Source organism: Ziziphus jujuba, chromosome 7, assembly GCF_031755915.1.
Source record: "Ziziphus jujuba cultivar Dongzao chromosome 7, ASM3175591v1".
In the NCBI taxonomy this organism is placed as follows: Eukaryota; Viridiplantae; Streptophyta; class Magnoliopsida; order Rosales; family Rhamnaceae; genus Ziziphus; species Ziziphus jujuba.
In genome coordinates, this window is record NC_083385.1 from 16,126,756 (window position 1) to 16,149,437 (window position 22,682).

General features: G+C 31.0%; 4 protein-coding genes and 1 non-coding gene across 7 annotated transcripts; 3 read left to right on the forward strand and 2 right to left on the reverse strand.

Moving 5' to 3' along the window:
• The first annotated feature begins 3,435 nt into the window (after positions 1–3,435).
• LOC107425208 (protein DETOXIFICATION 27) lies at positions 3,436–6,914 on the forward strand. The gene is made up of 8 exons (XM_048479426.2): positions 3,436–3,865; positions 4,066–4,607; positions 5,047–5,133; positions 5,384–5,440; positions 5,692–5,930; positions 6,028–6,146; positions 6,419–6,505; positions 6,634–6,914. Exons 1-8 carry the CDS (start codon positions 3,566–3,568, stop codon positions 6,679–6,681), a joined length of 1,479 nt encoding a protein of 492 aa, XP_048335383.1. The 5' UTR covers positions 3,436–3,565; the 3' UTR covers positions 6,682–6,914.
• Positions 6,915–7,351: 437 nt separating this feature from the next.
• LOC112492510 (protein DETOXIFICATION 26-like) lies at positions 7,352–10,616 on the forward strand. Of its 3 annotated transcripts, none has more exons than XR_007242649.2 (3): positions 7,352–7,541; positions 8,006–9,513; positions 9,617–10,400. XR_007242649.2 is itself a non-coding variant. In XM_048479704.2 (3 exons), exons 1-3 carry the CDS (start codon positions 7,435–7,437, stop codon positions 10,463–10,465), a joined length of 252 nt encoding a protein of 83 aa, XP_048335661.2. In that variant the 5' UTR covers positions 7,352–7,434; the 3' UTR covers positions 10,466–10,616. The 3 variants fall into 3 exon arrangements, 1 of the variants encoding a protein (XP_048335661.2); XR_007242650.2 differs by having other exon boundaries at positions 9,620–10,400; XM_048479704.2 differs by lacking the exon at positions 9,617–10,400 and adding an exon at positions 10,408–10,616 and having other exon boundaries at positions 8,006–8,092.
• Positions 10,617–15,487: 4,871 nt separating this feature from the next.
• Positions 15,488–15,559, forward strand: TRNAQ-CUG (transfer RNA glutamine (anticodon CUG)). Its single transcript has one exon. It is a non-coding gene; the product is annotated as a tRNA-Gln (tRNA).
• A 687-nt stretch (positions 15,560–16,246) lies between these two features.
• Positions 16,247–17,876, reverse strand: LOC107425218 (putative clathrin assembly protein At4g40080). The gene has a single exon (XM_016035171.4). It carries the CDS (start codon positions 17,396–17,398, stop codon positions 16,340–16,342), a length of 1,059 nt encoding a protein of 352 aa, XP_015890657.3. The 5' UTR covers positions 17,399–17,876; the 3' UTR covers positions 16,247–16,339.
• A 2,339-nt stretch (positions 17,877–20,215) lies between these two features.
• On the reverse strand, positions 20,216–22,381 carry LOC107425216 (E3 ubiquitin-protein ligase ATL31). Its single transcript, XM_016035169.4, has one exon. It carries the CDS (start codon positions 21,520–21,522, stop codon positions 20,353–20,355), a length of 1,170 nt encoding a protein of 389 aa, XP_015890655.3. The 5' UTR covers positions 21,523–22,381; the 3' UTR covers positions 20,216–20,352.
• Positions 22,382–22,682: the final 301 nt, after the last annotated feature.

Sequence of the window (22,682 nt, forward strand, 5' to 3'; positions counted from 1 at the left end):
AGCTGATAAATCCATCCGTGGGCCGGGCTGCCCAATTTTGAAATGATCGACCCACTTTTGCTAAATTAGGCAAATCTCCGACTTTCTTTTAAAAATATTATTAACTCCCTCATGTTTTAATAAACTATCATTTTCTTTCTCTATTGTTTTATTCGGACTAATCATAGTTTAAAATATTCAAAAAAAATTTAAAATTTTTATTTTTCAATGATAGAAATAAAATTTAGATTTTAAATAAAAATAGATAGAATTTTCATAATATTTATTGAAATTGATAAAATTTCATCAAAATATTTATGGAAATTTTTTTAAAAATATTCTCCTCAAAAATTGGTTAAAAAAATTTATAATTTCCATGTAAATTTATGAAATTTTCATAAAATTTCCACTGTAATTTCGAAAATATCCATAGAATTTTTTAATTGTTTTTAAAAAAATTCATAAATATTATTGATATTTAATAAAAAAAATTTATCAAATTAACTTCATTGATAATTTTTTACCCTTTAATTACCTTTTAAACATTTAGTGATATAAGCAAAATAGAATGATTGAATAGAATAACATTAATAAGTTTTACTTATTAAATATCCATAAAGCAAAAATATAAAGATTGTAGATTATATTTTTGAACTTGAAAAATCTTATTGCTGGGAATATTTGTTTTACAAATGTGGATAAATAGATGATGAAACATATACATGGAGATGTCACAACAAAAAAATGATTCAATTTCTATGAATTTTGGATCAATAAGAATTGAAAGTCATTTTCATAACCTTTATTCAATGGAAATTTATAGAATATCATCAAATAGCAACTCATGAATACCATCTCAAACTCAACATCAAAGAGTAGTAGTTATGCCCATAGTCAACCAATAATGCGAGATCTATATGGTTGGAATATTAATAATTATATGCAAAATTATTAGGAAGATACATCTTTTCATAACTACTTCTCACATTTTACATTTCAAAATCAAAATGATGAAGAAACAGATGATTTTCAACCATCCAAAAGTTCTATATGGCATTAAGATAATATTTATGAACTATAATGTAGTTGTAATAATCATTTTATCTATTTTAGCTAATAAATAATTTTATCATATATATATATATATATATAATTTTTTTTAGATATATTTTTATTAATAATAATTTATCTATGGTTATTAATACTTATTATAAATTAATTCACTAAAAAGAATATAACATCCATTCAATATTTTAGTAAGTTTTAAAATCAATTTGATAATTGATATATTAAATGAGATAATCCTAAAGTTTTAATAAAAATTTTCATTTTTTAAAATAAATTTCCATCAACTTTTATAATTTTTTATCAATATTCAATATTTTTCGATATTTCTATGGAAATTTTCATATTTTAAACTCTCGATATTTCCATCAAACCGATTTTTTTGAACCTTGAAACTAATATCATTCACATCTCCTATAAAGATGATTATTATAATTTTCAATATCTGATGAATAAAATTGCAAATTGTGCAAACCTCACAATCCAAATGAAATGTACCTTAATTACTGTTACTATTATTATGTGAGGGTTTGAATTACTTTTAGTTTTGTATAAAAATTTGCAATGATACTTTGATATCAGAATATGTTTATAAAATACAATTAAAAAAAAAAAAGTTTACCAAAATAGCTAGAAAGCAATATATATATATATATATATATATATAGAGAGAGAGAGAGAGAGAGGAAGAATTCTCTTCAGTTTAGAACTTTTTAATGCAATTATCCGAGAAAATTTTTTTTTTAAAAAAATTCAAACTTCTAAGCGTAATATGATGAGAGTATTACTAATATTTATCATTTATATTTATTAAAAAATTACATGATTTATCTCATAAAAAAAAATTACATCAGTGAATTAATATAAATCATGAAATGAGAAAACTTAATAGAGGGCAAATCAAGAGTTCTCTTAGTTGAGGCCAGAAAAAAAGTTTTTGCTTTCTACAATAGCATTAATCAATACCAATTTTACAGTAAAATCCACGACAAAATATTTGCTCAGCCAGAAAAAAATAAAATAAAACAAAAAATAAATAACAGTTAAATCTTCTTAATTTCGAGGGAGGTGAAACACAATAATATTAAACATAAACTGATTTCTCTATCACATATGGCCAAACCATCTTTATATAGAATAATAATGGCGAAACATAAACTGATTTCTCTATCACATATAGCAATAGATAATTATTCTGCCAAATTTAGACATCTTGGATGCTGATCATTGTTCAAAATTAACCTGAATTTTGCATGTTAACTCTGTCATTATATGTAATTACTTTATATATGTTGCAGTCGATCAACTCGAGATCGGACACTTTATATGTTATTCCTCTTGGAAGGAGTTACTAGACCTTGAAACTCTTGTAACATACTAAATTTTGCACACAATTCAATCACTAAAATTAAATTCAAACTTGTATCCATAGTCACCATCCATAGACAGCACACATAATTTTTCTTTTTTAATATTAGTACGATAGATACAACTTAATTTTATATATATGCCCAAGAGTTAATTTTATTTATTCCAAATATACATTTAAATATTAATTGGGCCAAGCAAAAAGGCCCAAAGTTTTTTTTTTAAAAAAAATTGGCCCAGAAAATCTAAGAAACAACATGATTGACAATTTTATATTGCAGGTCCAACCCTGAGCCCAAACCGTTTAAAGTTACACGAAATTTAGAAATTTCAAGCTCCAAGTTGGAGTCCATTTGGACTATGGCACGAATATGAAATTGGATAATTGTTGACTTTTGGATTATCAAAAATATTCACAAATCTCTCCTTTTATTACCCATATATTTATATAAACTTAAATGTAAATAAATAAATTTTTAATTAATTAGACAAGTAAATAAAAAAAATTAAGTAATTAAATATTATTATGTAAATAATTGTATCAATCTAATATTATAGTAAAATAAATTTTGTATTTAAAATTATTTATATTACAAATTTAAAATATTGAAAAAAATATATATATATATATATATATATTAATTCGCCAAACCCCAATGTTAAATTTACGAACAACCAGTATTGGTGAGCAAAAGTCATTATCGATCAACATAAGTGAATGCCGATCAACATTGAATAAATAGTCGCATCTAAACTCAGTGCTTTCCAATAGGGTAAACTACTTCAAATTGGCTAAACGAATACGATATGGACTGGGAGATTCATCGTCTAGTCCAATAGGAAAAAAATATTTTTTTACTTTGTAATAAATATACGATTAGACTAAGAAACTTACTCAAGTCCAGTCCATAGTGGAATGGTGTCCTCACATCCCAAAGGGGCTTGCCTGCTAAATATTTTATTGCTGTCTTTTATTACATTGTACGACTTGGGAAAAATAAAGTATTATAATCAAGAAACCAATCTACCATTCTTACTCAATTCTGCTATCTAAGAATGTAGGCTACCTCCCTCTTTTAACTTCTTGTCTATCTAACAATAGAAACTCAGAGGCCAAAAAAAAAAAAAAAAAGAAAAATTATAGAGCAAAGCAATGCCAGGTATAGGAGAGCAAGCAAATGTTCCACTGTTGGAAGGAGACATAGCTTCAACAATCCCAGTATCAGTAGAAGATGGAGATGAAGACAATGAGGAAGACCAACTTCTTTCATGGAGGGTTTGGAAAGAATCAAAGAAACTCTGGCACATAGCAGGTCCTACAATCTTTGGCCTCCTAGCCAGCTACTGTACCCTTGTCATCACCCAAGCCTTTGCTGGTCACCTGGGTAGTCTTGACCTCGCTGCAATATCCTTGGCTTTCTACGTCATCGTTAACTTCAATTTTGGTCTCCTGGTACTTACACAGCCTTGACATTATGTACTTTGCTTTCAACTACTAGACTTTTATTTTTTATCTTGCAATTTGGGTCTTTATAAGTGTTAATTATTTTTAATAGTCAATTTTTATGATTTGAATCTAGTTTAATTAGCATTATTGTCAAAAAGCTATGATATATCAAACTACGTCAATATTGCTATCTTACTTTTCACCAGCTGGGGATGGCAAGCGCTTTGGAAACGCTATGTGGCCAAGCTTTCGGTGCCAAGAAGTATGACATGATGGGTGTATACCTGCAGCGTTCATGGATTGTTCTGTTTACTTGCAGCATTCTGCTTTTGCCAATCTATTTCTTCGCGACTCCGATTCTAAAGCTTTTGGGACAGCATTCAGATCTCGCAGAGGCAGCGGGGGTAGCGTCAATGTGTTTGATACCATTTCACATTAGCTTTGCGATTCAATTCCCATTGCAGAGATTCCTGCAGAGCCAGCTTAAGACTGGTGTGATTGCTTGGGTATCACTAGCAGCACTAATTGTGCATGTGACAGTGAGTTGGTTGTTTGTGTATAGGCTTGAGCTTGGACTGGTTGGTACAGCCATTAGTTTGAATTTCGCTATGTGGGTGATGGTGATTGGACTTTCGGGTTACACATTTTGTGGTGGGTGTCCTTTGACTTGGTCTGGTTTTTCAGTCCAAGCTTTTTCAGGCCTTTGGGAGTTTATCAAACTCTCTGTCGCTTCCGGTGTCATGCTTTGGTACACCCACCATCTTAGTTACCATTCATTTAATTCTACCCAGTTTAATTATGCTTTTGAATCATTATACACACACACACACACACACACACACACACACACACACACATATATATATATATATATATAGATTAAAAAAAAAAAAAAAAAAAAAAAAAAACAAACGTCGTATTAGATGGCATCAGTTTGTTAATAAGTTAGATAACATCCAATATTAGAAATATGTATTTTTTTTAATTCTGGTGGAAAATTGGATGGGTTCCTTCCCTTTTTTTTTTTCTTTCTTTTTTTTTTTTTTTTTTTTGGGATGATACATAATTTTTTTTTTTTGTTTTTGCAGCACAAGTCCTGATTTTTACAGCATCTAATAATAAGAAAATATGTAGATTTATAATCACTAACATTTTTGTGTGTTTTCCATTTGAAAATTTGATTGCAGCTTAGAAAGCTGGTACTCTACACTAGTTTTATTGGTGACTGGAAGTCTTAAAAATGCTGAGACTGCCGTGGATGCTTTGTCTATATGGTATATAAACTATCTTTACAACCCCCCACGAACCCACCACCAAAAAAAAAAAAAAAAAGACTTTCTTTTTGGTTAGTTTTTTTTTTTTTTTTTTTTTTTTTTTTTTTTTGTTTTAATCAAAATTTATACTAGCTTTTACTTTAAAGATAGGATGTGATAACATTTTTGTTGTTAAGATTTCTAGATAAGCCATGCACAAAAGCTGTGTTATTAAATGCCATTCTAACGGGCTATGATTTTTGTTCTATAGCATGAGCATAAATGGATGGGAGATGATGATTTCTTTTGGATTTTTTGGCGCAACCGGGTAATTTTTGAGATAATAACTTCTTCTTTTTTAATTTAAATTCCCAAAAAGCCGCTTCAAAGAACGTGTGTTCTTCATGGCTTGTTTTCACGCACTGTATTGTTTCTTCATCTATTTATTCTTATTGATCTTTTTGAATGTTTGCATTACACATCTAGAAATAATTGTATATATTTCTCTGCCATGATTAAAAAAAATTATTAAAAAAAAAAAAAAAAGGTCTGATAATAGTTTTGAAGTTCAAAAAACAGAGTGAGAGTGGCAAATGAGCTAGGAGCAGGGAATGGAAGAGCAGCCAAATTTGCCACAAAAGTGTCGGTGGTGACATCTGCAACAATTGGGTTTACCTTGGCACTATTGATTGTAATACTCCACAATGATATTGCTTTGATATTTTCTTCAAGTAAATTAATCCTCCAAGAAGTAAACAAGCTCTCTGTTCTCTTGGCAATCGCAATCCTACTTAATAGTGTTCAACCTGTTCTCTCCGGTAATATTTAATTTTTATCAAATTTACCATTTTTTTCGTCATGTGAATGAATTCAAATGCACCTTTTTTGATGCAATATAAATGTTTTAATAAATAGGAGTGGCTGTGGGATCTGGATGGCAATCCTATGTTGCATACATAAATTTGGGTTGCTACTATCTAATAGGTTTGCCACTGGGCTATGTCATGGGTTGGGAGTTCCACAAAGGAGTCATGGTATGTATTTTTATTATTATTATTCAAAATTGGCTGAAATCACATGGATGATATTGCTCCATAAAGACCCAAAAAACAATATATATATATATATATATTAAAAAAGTAGGAAAAGGAAAAAAGCATGAGATTATTGGGGTTAGGTGGTCATCTTATTCTTTTTATTTTATTATTTTTTTGTTTTTGGGCTGAGAAGGGCTTAGGTGGTCATGATGCATAAGTTTCTTGTGTGTATTTATTTATTCGTATTTATTTCGGCATGCAATTATCAGGGAGTTTGGGGTGGAATGATTGGTGGAACAGCAATTCAGACCTTGATATTGGTCGTCATTACCATTCGATGCGATTGGAAAAAAGAGGTAGCTATTAACTTTTGTTACTAATTAAATTCATATTTATTATATGTGTGCATGTTTTTAGTTTTGGACTTCATTATTATTATTATTATTATTATTTTTAATACACTGACAATTATATTTCTTTGCAGGCCGACAAAGCATGTATGCATGTAATGAAGTGGGCAGACACAAGTTAAATAAGCTGAAATATTTATTTATTTATAATTTCATTCGTATTGCAAAAAGCTATGCATATTTGTAATGATATTCAAGGGATGCCAGAGGTACATTGCAAAATAGAATTATATTTAACATATGTTTCTCAATAGTGATTGGAGCATGTAGGAACATGCTTAAGATATAACTCTATGTTTAAACCAGATGAAGAAAAAATAACAGTGAATAAATATTTACATGTTTGGTAGGAAAAGTTTATGGTATGATTTAGAACCAATAAATACGAAACATTGTTTGTGGCTGTCGATCCTAATTTAGCTTAAACTTTCCTGTACGAGCGATTAGATTTTAGTTGGACCGAACCCATCAAATCCCAAAAGAAAAAGTGCAAACAGACTCAAACAAAAGGCCCATCTTGGACGAACAACCAGATTGATCATTGATTTTACAGGACCAACCCTATTCTGAATCCATTTAAACTTACACGAAAATTAAGTAATCTTTCAAACTCCAAAAGATTTGGACCAAGGCATTTCAGAGAAAATTACATGACCAACCAAGCACATAGAATTAAAATAATTTAAAAATAAATATTAAACTAATTTAGTTTTGGTATGTTTTGGAAAAGCATATATATATATATATATATATAGATATAGAGTAGTGCTAAGAAACCAAAGTACCATTCTTACTCAAATATGCTCTGCGTATAGGGTAGCTGCCTCCTTTCTTTTAACTTTTTTCCATACATCTAACACTTGAAATCCAGGACTATGGGAGTTCAACTTTTTTCCTCCTTTCTTTTGACTTGGACTGGTTACACCATTGAAGCATTTTCAGGACTTTATCAAATTCAGCTGCTTTCTGGGGTCATGCTCTGGTACACAAGCCCAATATCTCTGTTTTCCCTATTTTTTGTTTTGCTGTTTAGCTCTAGCTAAATGGACTTCTTCTATTTGCCAAAGAAAGCTTTTTTTGAACTATGGCGAAGATGGAGGGCTTGGCAGTAGAACAGATAATAATAAACTAAAACCAATCAATAGTTTCTTTTTCTTTTTTTTATTTAAGATTGATTATTGTACAATTCTGATATGTTGTTATTTTATTAAAAATATTAACTAATAATTAAAATAAATTAAGTTAAAAGAAGTAACTAATTTTTAAAATAATATGAGATTTTATCATTGAAAATAAATGGAAGGGAAAATCTTTATCCGACTTTTAAGTCTAATGGTGTTGACTTGCCCTTTTTTTTTTTTTTTTCTTTTTTTAAGCTATACATGATATTATCTCATATGACAATCTCCTAACTAAATTGTCTTTTTTCCCGTTTTAAATCTACAGCTTGGACAGCCGGTGCTATACAATAGTTTTGTTGGTGACTGGAAATCTAAATATTGCAGAGATCGAGTTGGATGCTTTGTCCATATGGTATGAACCAAATGTACATTTTTCTGGTCTATGAGCTCTCTTTTCTCTTTTGTTCATTTTAGTTAAATAATTTTTATATGGTGAACAAAGTTTATTATTTTAAAAGTCATAGTAGCTTTTCAGTTTCAAGATAAGCCGATATAATCTTATTTTGTAGTTAGAATTATACATACACAAACGCTTTTTGTTATTGTATGATTTCTAATGGAAATTGCCTCTTTGGCGGCATCAACATAGATGGGTTGTTGATGATGATTGTTCTATCTTTTTTGGCTCCAACTGGGTAATTATTTTTTGTTTTCGATGACCATCTTTTTCTTTTCTTTTCTTTTCTTTTTTTTTTCTTTTTTAAATATTATCAATAATTTAATCCTACTTTTTTGACTTTAACTTAAAGATATTAATAACTTTGATACAAAAGAAACTATTAAAATTTTTTTAAATATTATCAATAATTTAATCCTACTTTTTTGACTTTAAGTTAAAGATATTAATAACTTTTATACAAAAAAAACTAATAAAAATGAAAACAAAAAAGAAAAAAATAATTTAAAAATACAAATTTTTTGTTATAAAAGAATCCAAAGAGCTTCAGAAAACAAGTGTTAATTTCTAGATGGTGCGTCGCTTGTTTTTGCGCACTGTTTTTGTTCTGCCTATTTGCTTCTATATTTCCGCCATAAAACAAACGAATTAAAAACATCTCTTCCTCATCTGTGCATAACTGATGCCTTTAATTTTTATTTTCATAAATTTTTCTTTTTTGATCATATGTATTTCATAACTTGAAGAAACACTCATTATATATACCTTTCATTTTGTTGCATTGTTACCTCTTTTTGAAAATTTAATTTTTTGAAATTTTCATGTTTGAATTGAATGTATACATATGAAAATGCAACAATTTATATGCATAATTAATATATATATATATATATATATAGTTTACCTGAAGAATGACATTGCAACAAAAATGAAGAGAATGTTTTTGTAATATTTTCAAATATATATATATATATATATAATATTAATTAATAAACGCAGTTTTTCAGAACATTGCAAATTAGGAGAAGTATTCATGTGAACGTGAAAATTTTCTTGTCCTTGAAGTTCGTTCTGGGCGTTTGCCCCGTCCAAATCAAAAGATTAAAAAAAAAAGAAAAGTGTTGTTAATGGTTTTGAATATGAAAATTAATAAAGTGCGGGTGGCAAATGAGCTTGCAGCAAGAAATGGAAGAGAAGCAAAATTTGCTTCAACTGTATCGGTAATATCATCGATTATAATCGGCCTCCTTTGCGGGGTATTGATTATGATATTCAACAATGAAATCGGTTTGCTATTTACTTCAAGTAAAGCTGTTCTTCGACAAGTTAATAAACTCAGTCTATTCTGCTAAACAGTGTTCAACGTATTCACTTTGGTAAACTTACCCTTACTCTTATAAATAAGTTTTAATTTTACAAATTAATTTAATTTCCACTGTTTAATACTAATTAGTTTAATATCTATTGAATTCTAAACAGCAGTAGCAGTGGAATGTGAATGGCAATTCTATATTGCATACATAAATTTGGATTGTTATTATCTGATCGAAGTACCTTTTGGATATTTAATGGGGTGGGACTTCCACAAAGAAGTTATGATATGTATTATCCTTTTGTACACTTATTAAGAATTAAGAGAGCAACGAATCATGTGTAAGTTTATACTGACTTCATTGTTAAGGAAATAGTGACTTCATTGATGTAGAAACAGTCTGGCAATAATGTTCACACTACTTTATATATAAGGTTTCGAGTTCAAATAACTTAAATTAAAAATAAAAAATAAAAAAAAAATGACTTCACCACATGGATGATTATGTGTAAATTATTGACATGATCAGGTGATATTTTTTTTTTTTTTTTTTTGGTCCATATAGTTACTAACATTGATACTAGTTCACCTTTCCATTATTTAGAATTTTAGGATTAACAAAACCACATGTCAAACAATAAATAGAATATGACAATAATTGGCAAGTAGCAATTTACCTATTACATATGATACTACTTTTACCACTAGAATACATAATTTCTTTGGGCATGCAATTATCAGGGCACTTGGGGTGGCGTGATTGGTGGAAAAGCAATTCAGACCTTGATTTTTGGTAGTCATTAGCATTCGATGCGATTGGAAAAAAGAGATAGAGATTAAACTTTGATACTTATTAAATTCATATATACATGTTTTTAGTTTTTATTTTTTATTTTTTTATACTTCTTTTGTTTTATAAATGTTAATTTCTTGAGACAATTGTATTATTTCTTTGCAGGCTGACAAAGCATGTATGCATGTATTACAGTGGGAAGACATATATTATTAATTCATGACTATGTAGCTATCTATACGGATAAAATGAAATTAAAAAAGAAAACAAAAATTCTTTGTCTTACTCCCTGAGACTTTTACAATTTGATTTGTATGGCAAAAGATTAAAGCTATAGTTACGAACTCTATTTACTAATTTTGTTTATCGAATAATATAACAAATTAATGATGCATATTTCATTGTTTTGTTAGTTGAAAAATAACATTAAATACAGATAAACTTTTACACATACGATTGAATTTTAATATAAACAAATCAAAAAAACTAATATTGCATCATTTATAAAATTGGTAAACATTTTGATAATGGTTTCAAAAGATATGTATATTTGCAATGAACTTCTTACCTCCATTTCAGCACAATATTGCAAAGTGACTTTTCTTTTTTTCTTTTTTTCTTTTTTTTCCTTTCCCTAAAGATGGGGAATTTTCTTTATACGGAAACAGCAGATGTGCCGTTGGGTAGCAAAATAACTTCCTTATTTTAAAAAAAATGTGAACTTATGTCCTCCACTTATAGTTTAAACTCATAATATAAGCAGATTTATTATATAGTAAATGAAGCATTAGTGGTTGTTATCTCTTATTCGTTCAACACACAACGGATATATTTTATTGCAAATACTTTCCGAATAGCGGACCATTCTGCAACCAATCATATATCTTTCCAAAAATAGGCTTTCTAGTTTAAATCTTTACAAATTAAACCGTCAATTTTACAGTCAAGGACTACTTTTTAAAAAAACTAATAAAAATACTAAAAAAATTAGTTCATGCATTTGAATCCTAGATATGAGAATTTTCATTTGAACTCGTATTCTTTGTCGAGGAGACAAATGGGCTTGATAACTGGGTTGTTCTTGAAAGAACAATAAGACTAACATCTATATAACATCTATAGTTATTAATTGGTTTTATTTCTTTTCTTTTTGGCTTTATAGAAATACAAATCTATATAGAAAAAATAAATGAATAACTTTTAATTGTCATGTTAGTTTGCAATACCAATAATGATAAATAATATTTTCAAATAAAATAAAATAAAATTTAAGTATATATATATATATAATTTTCATAAGTTGCTCATAAAGTAATTATCATATTCAAATTGCGTATATATATATATATATATATATATATATAAAGTAAGTTTTTTATTAGAAAATTCATAATTTTATTAAATCATTAAATAAAATGATAAATAATATTTAAATTCAAAGTTAAAATTGTGGTTGGGATATAACAATATTAAGCAATTATCACATAAAAATTTCTAATTTAATAAAATCAGCAATTTTTTAACTGAAAATTATATATATATATATATATAACTAAATTAAAACGAGGCTTTTAAAATTATAATAATAATAATAAAAATAATAAAATGAGCCTTTTCATATTTTTTAGCTAGGTGTGATTAGGAGATGGAGATGGCAATCATCTGTGGCATTTGTAATAAGTCTAGGATGCTATTACTTAATCGGAGTACCCATTGGCCATTGGATGTGTGATATGGGATTAAGGACCTTTTATTTTAATTATATATATATATATATATATAAATTTTTTCTTTTTTTTTCACTAAGCATTTAAACCGACTCTCTCCAATCTATTTTCTATGTATGGCATTTGTTGACACTCAAAAATTGACCTCCAAATAACTCGTTTTTTCCTTCTATATTTTTCATTTTCCTCGGCCTGTTTCATCTGTACCTTCCAATCTTAGTCTTATTGTTTTTGACTCATATCCTCTCATTTGGCTTAACTACTCCCTTCTTTGTGTTTCAGGGTTCTGGAACCTTACCTTCTTTCCATGTCACAGATTGGTTGTTACGTGGAGAGTCACTTCTTTTCTTGAATCAACCATCTGCTACGTTCTCCTCATGAAAAAAACAAAAATACTGTCAATTCGAAATCACATGGATTTTACTCAGAAAAATAAGATCAGAAAAATAAAAATGCGGTGATCTGTGGGTCCCATTCATTTTTGTGTGAATAGGGAACACGTCATCCGGGTGTTTGTGATTTTTCGAAACCTAGAATGGACAGGTGGCGATTGTGTGTTTTGTTTGCATATTTATCCCAACAGCATTTATGCGTAAAAATATTGAAGGTGGAGAAAAGTAGAAATACGTGCAAGAAAATGTGAAGCGGTCGAATATGAAAACATTAGACGATAATCTTTTTGGCCACGAGTGTATGATTTAAATTCAATCACCTTTTATATGGCTTTGAGAGAAAGCGATAAAACTATTCATGCTGAGAGAAGAACAATACAATAAAGTCAAATGAATGGGAATTTCTCAGTTAAAAAAAAAAAAAGAAGGTAAAGTTCTTATTCCTTGCAATAATTAAATTATGTTTCTCCATTCCAAATATAAAGTGTTTTTTTTTTTTTTCTTGAACAGGAATATTTCAATTCAATCCTATTACAATTGAAGCAAAAGACAAGAGAGACCTCAATGGATTTTGTGGTTCAACCAATAAAAAAGAAAATTTCAGGTAGGTGAGGATTTGATCAATGATATAAATTTTGCAATGATTTTATCATTAAGGTCAAATCTATAAATACTAATATCAAAGCTATTGTTTTCAAATCATGGTTTCAAATAGTCATAACCCCAAGTATCATACAAAAAAAAAATATATATATATATATATATATATAATATTACATCTTTTTCTTTTTACTCTATATTGGACATAAATAATATTACATTCTAACACATGAATGTGAAAAAAGAAATCAGGCAGTCCCGGCTCTACATGAATCCTTCTCATAACAAAAATAAAAATAAAAAAGGGTGTTATGGAGGGGCGAATTGTTAAATAAATTCGAGGATATTTACTTGGCCCAATATGACAAACGGTACATATATATCTACAAAACGCAGTTGAAAGTCAAAATATAACGAGGTCGCATCTGGAGTTAAAGTCTCCAAAATGTTTATACTTTCCTTTAACATCAAAATTATTGACCATTAAGAAAGGATTACTATTTAATTACTGTACAAGCTGGTTTTCTACGGGGAGAGTTGGAGAGTGATGCTCAAGTGGCTGTAGGTTTGTTGTTGGACAGGTCTTTGAATTTGGGTTGTAATGCTTTTTTCAGTTGAAGAAGTACAGCGGTTGTTAGATTGTAGTGATTTTTCTTGTAGTTTTAGTCAAAGACAAACAAATGGGGTTGCACATGAGCTTGCTCGATATGCTTTGTTTGTGGATGATTTGGGAACTTGGATGGAAAAAAGGCCCCTACTTAGCTTTCTACTACCATTCCCAAAAAAAAAAGAAAAAAAGAAAAAAAAAAGAAAAAAAATGGTATAATCAAAATATTATACTTAAGAAAAAAAATACTTTTTTTAAAGGAAAAAAAATGCTTATTTGGCAACGAATTAGTGGTAGATCCAATAATTAAAGCATTTTATGGACCGTGAGGATTAATTATTATAGCATGTGACTTAATCGAAGTGTAAACTACGTGTACTCTTTCCTTGGTTTGAGAAATTCCACTTTTCCAACTCGAGCTAGTTGCATAAATTGATCATAAACTTGAATAATAGAGGAAATTGGTTCCGTTTTGAAACTTAATTAACGAAAAAGGAATAAGATCATCAACTAATTAAATAATAAATTAAATTAATATACGGGTGTGAAATCAAATTAATGCCCGGACATACGGCAAGGATAAGTTTATATATATATATATATATATATTGGTATGGTAGGTTGACAGCTGGGTATGGTGGGTTGACAGCCAAAAAGAATCTTAAAATGCTTTGTGAAAAGTAATTAAAATGGTCTTCAATGTCAAAGCTCGTGGAGTAGAGGTTCTTATCTTGCTTACTTGGACTTTTGAAAATGGTCCCCAAAAAAAAAAATATATATATATATACACTTTTATATATAATGGAATATTTAGTTCATTTTATAATTAACTATATAAAAATGGAATTAATAAATTATAGATGATAATATTAAGTTATAATATTTATTTTTATTTTATATTTTAATATTGAAATACTAGTAACAGAAGATGTACTAATTGTTTCATCATTTCTGATTTTCAAACTATTGTTGATCATTCAACCAAAAAAAAAAAAAAAAAATGAAACTAATTGGTTGATCAGCTATGTTTATGCAAACGAATTTTCTCGACTCAAAAAGTTTAGTCATAAGGTCCACCACCACAATTTATGCCTTAAAGAGTCAGAAAATTATATATAGAGATGAGTTTGGTCCTACTTCAACGCCAAATGCTCAAAAAGACATTACGAAATCCACTTTGTTGCCACTTTTGGCACTTAATTATTAATTTAAATTTGTGCTATTCATTGTCTATCCATAATGCTAAGATAAAACATATGGTTCACTTCTGTTTCTGTAAACATAAGCTTTTTGTGATGATAATACAAAATTTTTTACTCCAACCCAAAACAAATAAAACACAACGAAATCACTACCAGAAAATACACCTATAAAATTTCTGAAGATAGAAGCAACAAGTAAACTTCAAAACCCAGAAACACCAAAAATTAATCAACTACAGCAAACCAGAAAGCAGGACGCAAAAATACGAAACAGGAGATTTGATTAAAAAAAAAAAAACATTTTTGGGACCAATTAAGTTTGGTCTTTTTTATTTTTTATTTTTTTCTCTTTTCTTTGGGGTAAATAATTAAGTTTGGTGTTATATGGGAAGAAATATGCTAATTGGACTAGTCGTCGTCGATTTCAGTGCGAGTTAGTGCTGTCATTATACATGGCAGAACTAATGCTGATTGGCCACATATCGTAATTAATCATGAGATCAGGCACTAGAAAAATAAGTTAAAGACTTAGCACAAGAATGCCATACAATAATTTTTGGGCTTTGACAATTTGTCACATATCTCAACCGAAAACAAACGAGTAGCCTAGCATGGATAAACCAACCCGAGAAGTCAAAAGACTCCAGAAAGGTTTGGTTTTTCAGAAATCTTACTCTTAATATGTAATTTGATTTAAGTTTTAGCTACTACAGCCAAGGTCCCATGGTCTAGTGGTCAGGACATTGGACTCTGAATCCAGTAACCCGAGTTCAAATCTCGGTGGGACCTTTTTATTTCTTTATATACACACACACACGCACACACACACACACACATCCATCATGTGTCATAAAATTTGAAAGACTGAAATATTTTCCTTAACATTATTTTTTTAATCAGAAATTATGATATTTTCGAAACTGTAAGGAGGGAGGGGAACAGAATCCAATACATATATATATATATATATATATTATTGTCACATAAATGTCTGATAAGAGTTATGCATCGTAAACAAAAAGATAATAATAAATGAAATATTATAATGGTATATTTATTAAATTTGTCACCAAAAATCATAAAATCATTAACAAATAATATATATATATATATATATATTCAGTAAAGTTCACATATAATAAGCATGATCTAACATTTTTAATATAAAGTTTTTTTTATTAGTCTTAAAATTTAAAATTTAAAATTGATAAAATATACATTTAATATAATACTAAAAATTTATTTAAAAAATAAATTTATCAAAATATGATTAATAAATATAATTTTAAATTTTAAATTTTAATATTATTTTAAAACTAAAAAAGAAAACCCTAACATCATTACTGATAATAAATATTCAATCTGAACCTATTTATATATGTACATTATATGGTAAGATAAAAAGATAGTTTTAATTAACCTTTACCGTTTGTAGGTATTTATGTAGCCATCCAACACATATTGTCTGAAACAAGAAAAAGGAAGTTTCAAAATTTAATATCGTAAACAATTAAATTACAAATTAATTTTTTACATATTGAAAATTCTTAATTAATCACCAATCACACGCTATTCCATTGAGTCTATTATCGGCAAAGAAAACCTGTAATTGACGGCAAACCTTGCAGATGAAAAGCGGACTGAGTCACCGGACCTCATGACTCGTTCCCCAAACCGAGCCGAATCGCTTAATCTCTCTCCCTTCACTTTCTTCACCAACCTATCATCATTCTCTTTCGCCTTCCCATCAATCCTCCCTCTAATCTCTCCTATCTCAATCCACAACCTTTCTGTCATTTCCTTCTTCACGGTGGACGAAGACATCAGCTTCTCTTTGCAATCTTCTAACCTTTTCAACTCGCAAACCAACTCAACCGAGTCACCAAAGCTCAGATAACTCAGCCGCTCACCAAACTCATGGACTCTGACAGAAATTTCATTCATGGCCGATAAGCTATCCTTACCCACCAATCTCCTAATCTCACCCACCAACAAATTATCATTCAAATGCAACGACTCGGGCTGTCGACAAATCACCTCGAGCTGACTCACCAGCGACTCGGTCTCCCTAATCAAATCGTAGTTCAAAAGGGCCGAAACTCGCTCTTCATTTCGATCCTTATCAGAAAATGAGCCAAGAAAGAAGCCGAGAACTCTAGACGTGCATAGAAGAGACTCGATGTATTCAGCGTACCATCGGATCCATGTGGAAAGCTCCCAAGTTATGGGACTCGAAGTGTCTCGGAAGTCGGAGAGTTTAAGGTAGTTTCGGCCGCCATTGGAGGGAAAGACAGAGAGCTGGTCTCGGAGAATGAAGCTTCCGTGTTTGACTATGCAGTGGACGAGGATGAGGCATTTGAGAGCGACGGAGGAGTCGTGGGTGCTCTGAAGGCGGTCCATGAGGGCTTCGATGGCGGTGGAGGCGGTGGCGCGTGAGCTGTGGCCGAAGGAGAGAAAGGTGTGGACGTGTTTGGGATTTGGCAGTGTGAAAGGGTCGTGAGTGGTTGCTCGGAGGAGTGCAAGGTGGAGAGAATGAGTGCTTGGTTTTGATAGAATTACAGCTTTGCTTTGTGAGGCTTTGTCTTTGATTACCCCTACTAGGTCTTTGAGCTTTGTTTTGCGTCCCATGGAGGCAAACAACCAAAGAAAATTAACCAGAGCTTTTGAGGAAGAAGAAAATGGAAAGAGGTGGTGAGTTGCTGGCTAGTCGCTTGTTTGTTATATTTTCTTGGAGAGGAAAATCATATAATATTACTCTTCGATAAAGTTGTCCCCTTGACCCTCCTACAGGTACAGGTTAAGACCTATAAAAAATTGCTTTATCCTAAATTTCTATGCAATTTTTTGAAGTATTCTATTTCATGTGCAGGGAAAAAGTCAAAAAGTTTACACATGGATTGGTATTCCTTGTGGTTTCTTTTGCTCTTGAATCTTAGAAGAAGAAGGAAAAAGAGTTTGGTCAAAAAATTCGAGTCTACACATTAATGGGTTTAATTTGCTGATATTTTACAATATGATATTGTTTTCTCTAGCTTAATGGTCCAAAAGTTTCATATATGAGCTATCCCCTCTTGTATATGTGACATCACTTACTACGTGTATGACTTTGACTTTTCAACATTTCACACACAAGATTCGTCTTTAATGAAATAATTGGATGGTAATTAATACACACACACACACACACAAAAGCGCATAAACTACGGATTGGATGCAAGTGAAATTTATATCTGTGTACATGGAATTCTTTTCATGTCCATGAGATTTAATTCATGGGCATAGCTGTCATTTTATTTCTTTCACCTTTTTGTTTTGTTTTTTTGGGTAAAATTTGGGCTTTACAAGAAAACAATTATTGGGAAAGAAATCCCTCCAGAACTGGAAAAAATCTTATATAGGATCATTGTTGGGGTGATATATTTTATAGAATTCACCAGCTTTATTTTAACTATAAAATGTTAAGATTACATTGTATGCAGTAAATGGAAATGGTACTAGCAAAACGGTTGTAAGCAAATTTTTCTAACCGGAAATTGAACAACTGTCAAGTCTCTAGCTGACCTCTGCACTCATGTTTTTTTTTTTTTTTTTTTTGGTTGCTAAATCCCCGCACTCGTGTTTCATGAATGGTCATTTTACAGCTTGAAATATGTATCTCAAGTTATCAATTGAAAACTCTGTTCTAAAAGCAAAAAAACAAAAACAAAAACAAAATAAAAATAAATTAAAAAAAAAACCTCTTTCTCTTTCTCTAAATCATTACTTTTGAACAAATTAATTTTGAACATTTCATCTGTTATACAAAGAGATGCTAACCAAAATAGTTTATATGCCTTGTGAGTGGATTATTTTTGTATTTGCTACTTTTAATTCTCTATAACTTTAATGCACTTGTCAATTTTTTAATCATTTTGTAGTAATTGTTACTAACAGAACAAGATTAAACCTTTTTGATGTTTATCTTTTTCTTTTTTTAGATAAATGATGTTTATCTTTTTCTTGTTCATCGTCTTTGAATTTCACATCATGCATTTATCTTTTTTTCACCGAACCCCATAGCAAGTTGATTAATCGGGCCCACCCTTGTAGCCTCGATCGGAGATATTTACGAAATATCAGAAGGAGTTCAATTAACAAAAGCAACTACTTAAATGTTGAAGATGACCCATTATCTACCTTCATTAAAAGCAACTGGATCCAACTCCCTTAGATTAATGTCGGGGCCATGTATCTTTTTCTAGGTTGATTCATAAACCTTTTTCTATTTTTTTGGCTGGAAGATTCATAAACGATTATATTTATATACATATACATATATATATATATATAGATTCGGATGCATCAGCAGCCATTGTATTATATGTCAAGTATGTGTTAGAAGGGAAAAACTTTAATATGTAAGTATTATATATAGGCAGCGTATAATCTAACAAACTGTTCATGCATAAGTGCACACCTAATAAATTTTTTTTGGGCATATGCATGTTCATGGTTTAGTTTGACTTGAATATGACAATATATTTATCGAACACATTTTAGTTAACTTACACGATTGAATGATATGATGTACATAATATATATTCTCCATGTCATTAAATCACTGGGACCTTATATCACCGTTTCATATAAATTTTTCCAGTGGAGGGCTAGAAGTCATTATCTTTACCCATACATAATCAATGCTCAAAATTATGCATGAGTTTGGTGTTCATTTAATTTCCAACCTCTTGACTAATTAATATATATATATATATGTATAAACTAAAGAATATAATTAAAAATTAAGAGAAAAGAGGAAAATTAGGATATATATTGTAAAAAGAGGAAAATATGGCCATGGACATTCAAAACCAGCTCGATCTGTAAATAACATTTTTTTTTTTTTTGGTGGAATATAAATAACATATTTTAGGGGCTTTGCACACATGTATTTAAAAGCTTTTAGGAATGCTGGTTGGGGCTTTCGAAACTTCAAAGGAATACAAAGTGGTATTTGAAAATAGCGACATCTGTCTTAATATACAAACAAGAAAAATATTTTTTATATTTTTTTAATTTTTATCAGAAAAAAAGAAAAATATTTTTAACTATGAATGAATAATTTATTTACCTGTTGATCCCACATTATAAATACAATAAAAATCATACGGCACTCATTAATTATAATATACTAAGATGAATTTATATAGTTGAACAAACATAGATGTTTATTTCTTATCAGGCAACAAGAAGTAGGGCCTACACGTTCCTATGTGGCAGCAGTTGAACAGTTTGTTTTTCCCATAGCTAATGATGCACCCTTTTTTTATTATTATTAAGATAACAATTGAACGAAATTGAAATTAGTTAACTAGGATTTCAGATTAATTGTGCAAGACAAAACATAGGGTCCACATCTCCATTTTTAACAAAAAAAAGAAAAAGAAAAAGGACATTTATAGAAACATATATATATATATATATATATTTTTTGACAAAATTGAACCGGAAGATGAACCGGCGAATCTTCGGCTATCTTCTCGGCGTTCTCATTGAGATATTTTTCTAAAACTAATACATCTCTATTAGTCCTAACACAAGTTTTACGTTTTCCCATACATTGCATCTCCATCTCCATCAACTTTCGACGACGACTTAACGGAGCTTCCTCTGGAGAAAAACGGCGGCGTCATGGAGAAAACCCACGGGTCGGACCGCCCCATTTGCCGCTCCGAATTGCTCTTCCCTCTATTACTACTACTGGTACTCCCTTCTCCTCCTGCTCCCCCATTATTGCTATACCCTTTCTTCGAGCTTCCTACTCTGGCAAACACCACATCGTAGCTACTCGACCGTTTCAGCTTCCCTTTCATCTCCAGCTGTCTCCTCACCTCTTCCGGCAATCTCAGCGTGTACCTCTCCGTATTCTCTCCCGGCTGAACCAGCACCGAGTGTCCCGTCGAATGCGACCTCGGGAATTTCCCCTGTATCACTCCCGATCTCGGCCGTCGATTCTGCTTCCCCGTCTCAATTTCATCCACATTGATCACCACTTCTCGTTGTTCTAGTTGCTGTTGTTGATTTGTCTGTTCGGATGTTGAAGTTGAACCTTCCTGAGTCGACTCGGTGTTCGACTCAGCAAGCTGTGCCGTGTCGGTTACTTCTGGTTCTCGTTCTCGTTCTGCTCTGGCGTCGACGGGCGTTTGCTTGGCTCGGCAAACGGGACACGTAGTGTGGGAAGCCAACCATGCGTCGATACAATTGGGGTGGAAAACGTGATCGCATTTCGGCAACAAGCGCAACGTGTCGTAGTCCTCGAACTCGCTGAGGCAAACCGCGCATTCCAGCGCCCCTTTGCCGATTTTGAGGTCTTTCACGGAGGAGTAAACGAGGATCGGAAAACTGTCGATGACCAGCCGGTCTAGACCGGCCGGTCCTCTGGAATTAGCTCCCAAGGTGACCGAACCGAGGCCTCGCGCAGAGGCGACGTGTGTCTCGGCGCATCGGCGGAGGTAGATGGAGAAGAAGCCCATCATGAAGAAAGCGCAGACGAGGAACACGATAACTAGAGCCATTGAGGAGTTGAAGTTCTCCAGGTAACCATTATAGGTGTCATTCTGCTGAAGCTCCGTAGACGGCTGAGGATTGATCTGACCGTACACGGGCGAAACGAAGAGAAGAAGGAGAAGTATTAGAAGAGGGCAAGTACTTCGATAGGGCGTCGTTTTGTTGTGGAAGATCGGGCGGTTGAGAATAAGCCGTTCGTGTTTCATTAGATTAGCAGCATAAACTATTTAAAAAAAAAAAAAAACAAGAACAAACGAAAAAGCGCAGCTCTCTATTAGTTTCAGGTATAGGAAATCTCAGCCGCAGCCACAGAAAAATTAGTATATAAAAGGGAAAATATTTTGAGAGCCGTCGTTAGAGAAAAAAAAAAAAACAGGGGCGGAGCGGGAAGAAATTAAAAAATATATAAATAAATAAATAAAAAAAAGAAGAAATAAACGTGTTTCGTGGGAAATGAAAGTTATGATGTCAGCAATCAGAGTAGGAATATAGTGCCACGTGGAAAAGGCAACGGTGGCGCCGGCTATAGATTGGCTTGGAGGACAAGAATGAATGAATGTATGGAAGGGCGATTGGATGAATTTTGAGTCAAAATTTAAGGAACAGAAAAATACAAATTGGTATATAGGCCTCAAGGGATGGGGTGGGGCCCAAGCGTAGGGGTATAATGGGAAAGAAAATGGGTAAAGATTAGAAAAAAAAAAAAAAAAAAAAAACCTGAAAACGACGTCACAGTGAGGATAAGAATAAAAAGGAATCTGGTTCTTGCTGGGGAAGGGCAGAATGGAGTGAAACCCGTGGGCGCGGACATTTGGTATCAGAGACAAGGAAAGGCCGCATGGGCGAGTTTTGGAGGTGTAACTGCAAGAGAAGAGAACAAAAGCTGAAACGTCTCCCACCTGACTCAATTATTAAATCAAAGAAAACACTACAATGAAAAAGCAAAAATTTCGCATTTAACTTTTGTTTGCTTGTGGTAGAGTCTTTAAAGTTGTATAAAAAAAAATAAAAAACAAATATTGAGTTTGATTGGGGATTTGGATCCTGATATGGATAAGGACGAATTTTTGAGGGAGGGTTTAGATCATCAGTCATAGTTAGTTACTTTTGTAGAAAATAAAATAAAATTAAAAAATAAATACTGAAAGTGCAAGTGTGGGTATCATACATGTGCATCAACTTGAATAATTATTTTAAAATTGAATCTTTATACTGCAATATTAAAATAATAATAATAATAAAATAATGATTCTGATTGGCTTTATAATTCAACTTTATTATATATGATAGTGATATTACACAATTTCAAATGGAAGTAATAGAAAAACAAAAGATTTTCAATTTTTTCTACAAATATTTTCACTAG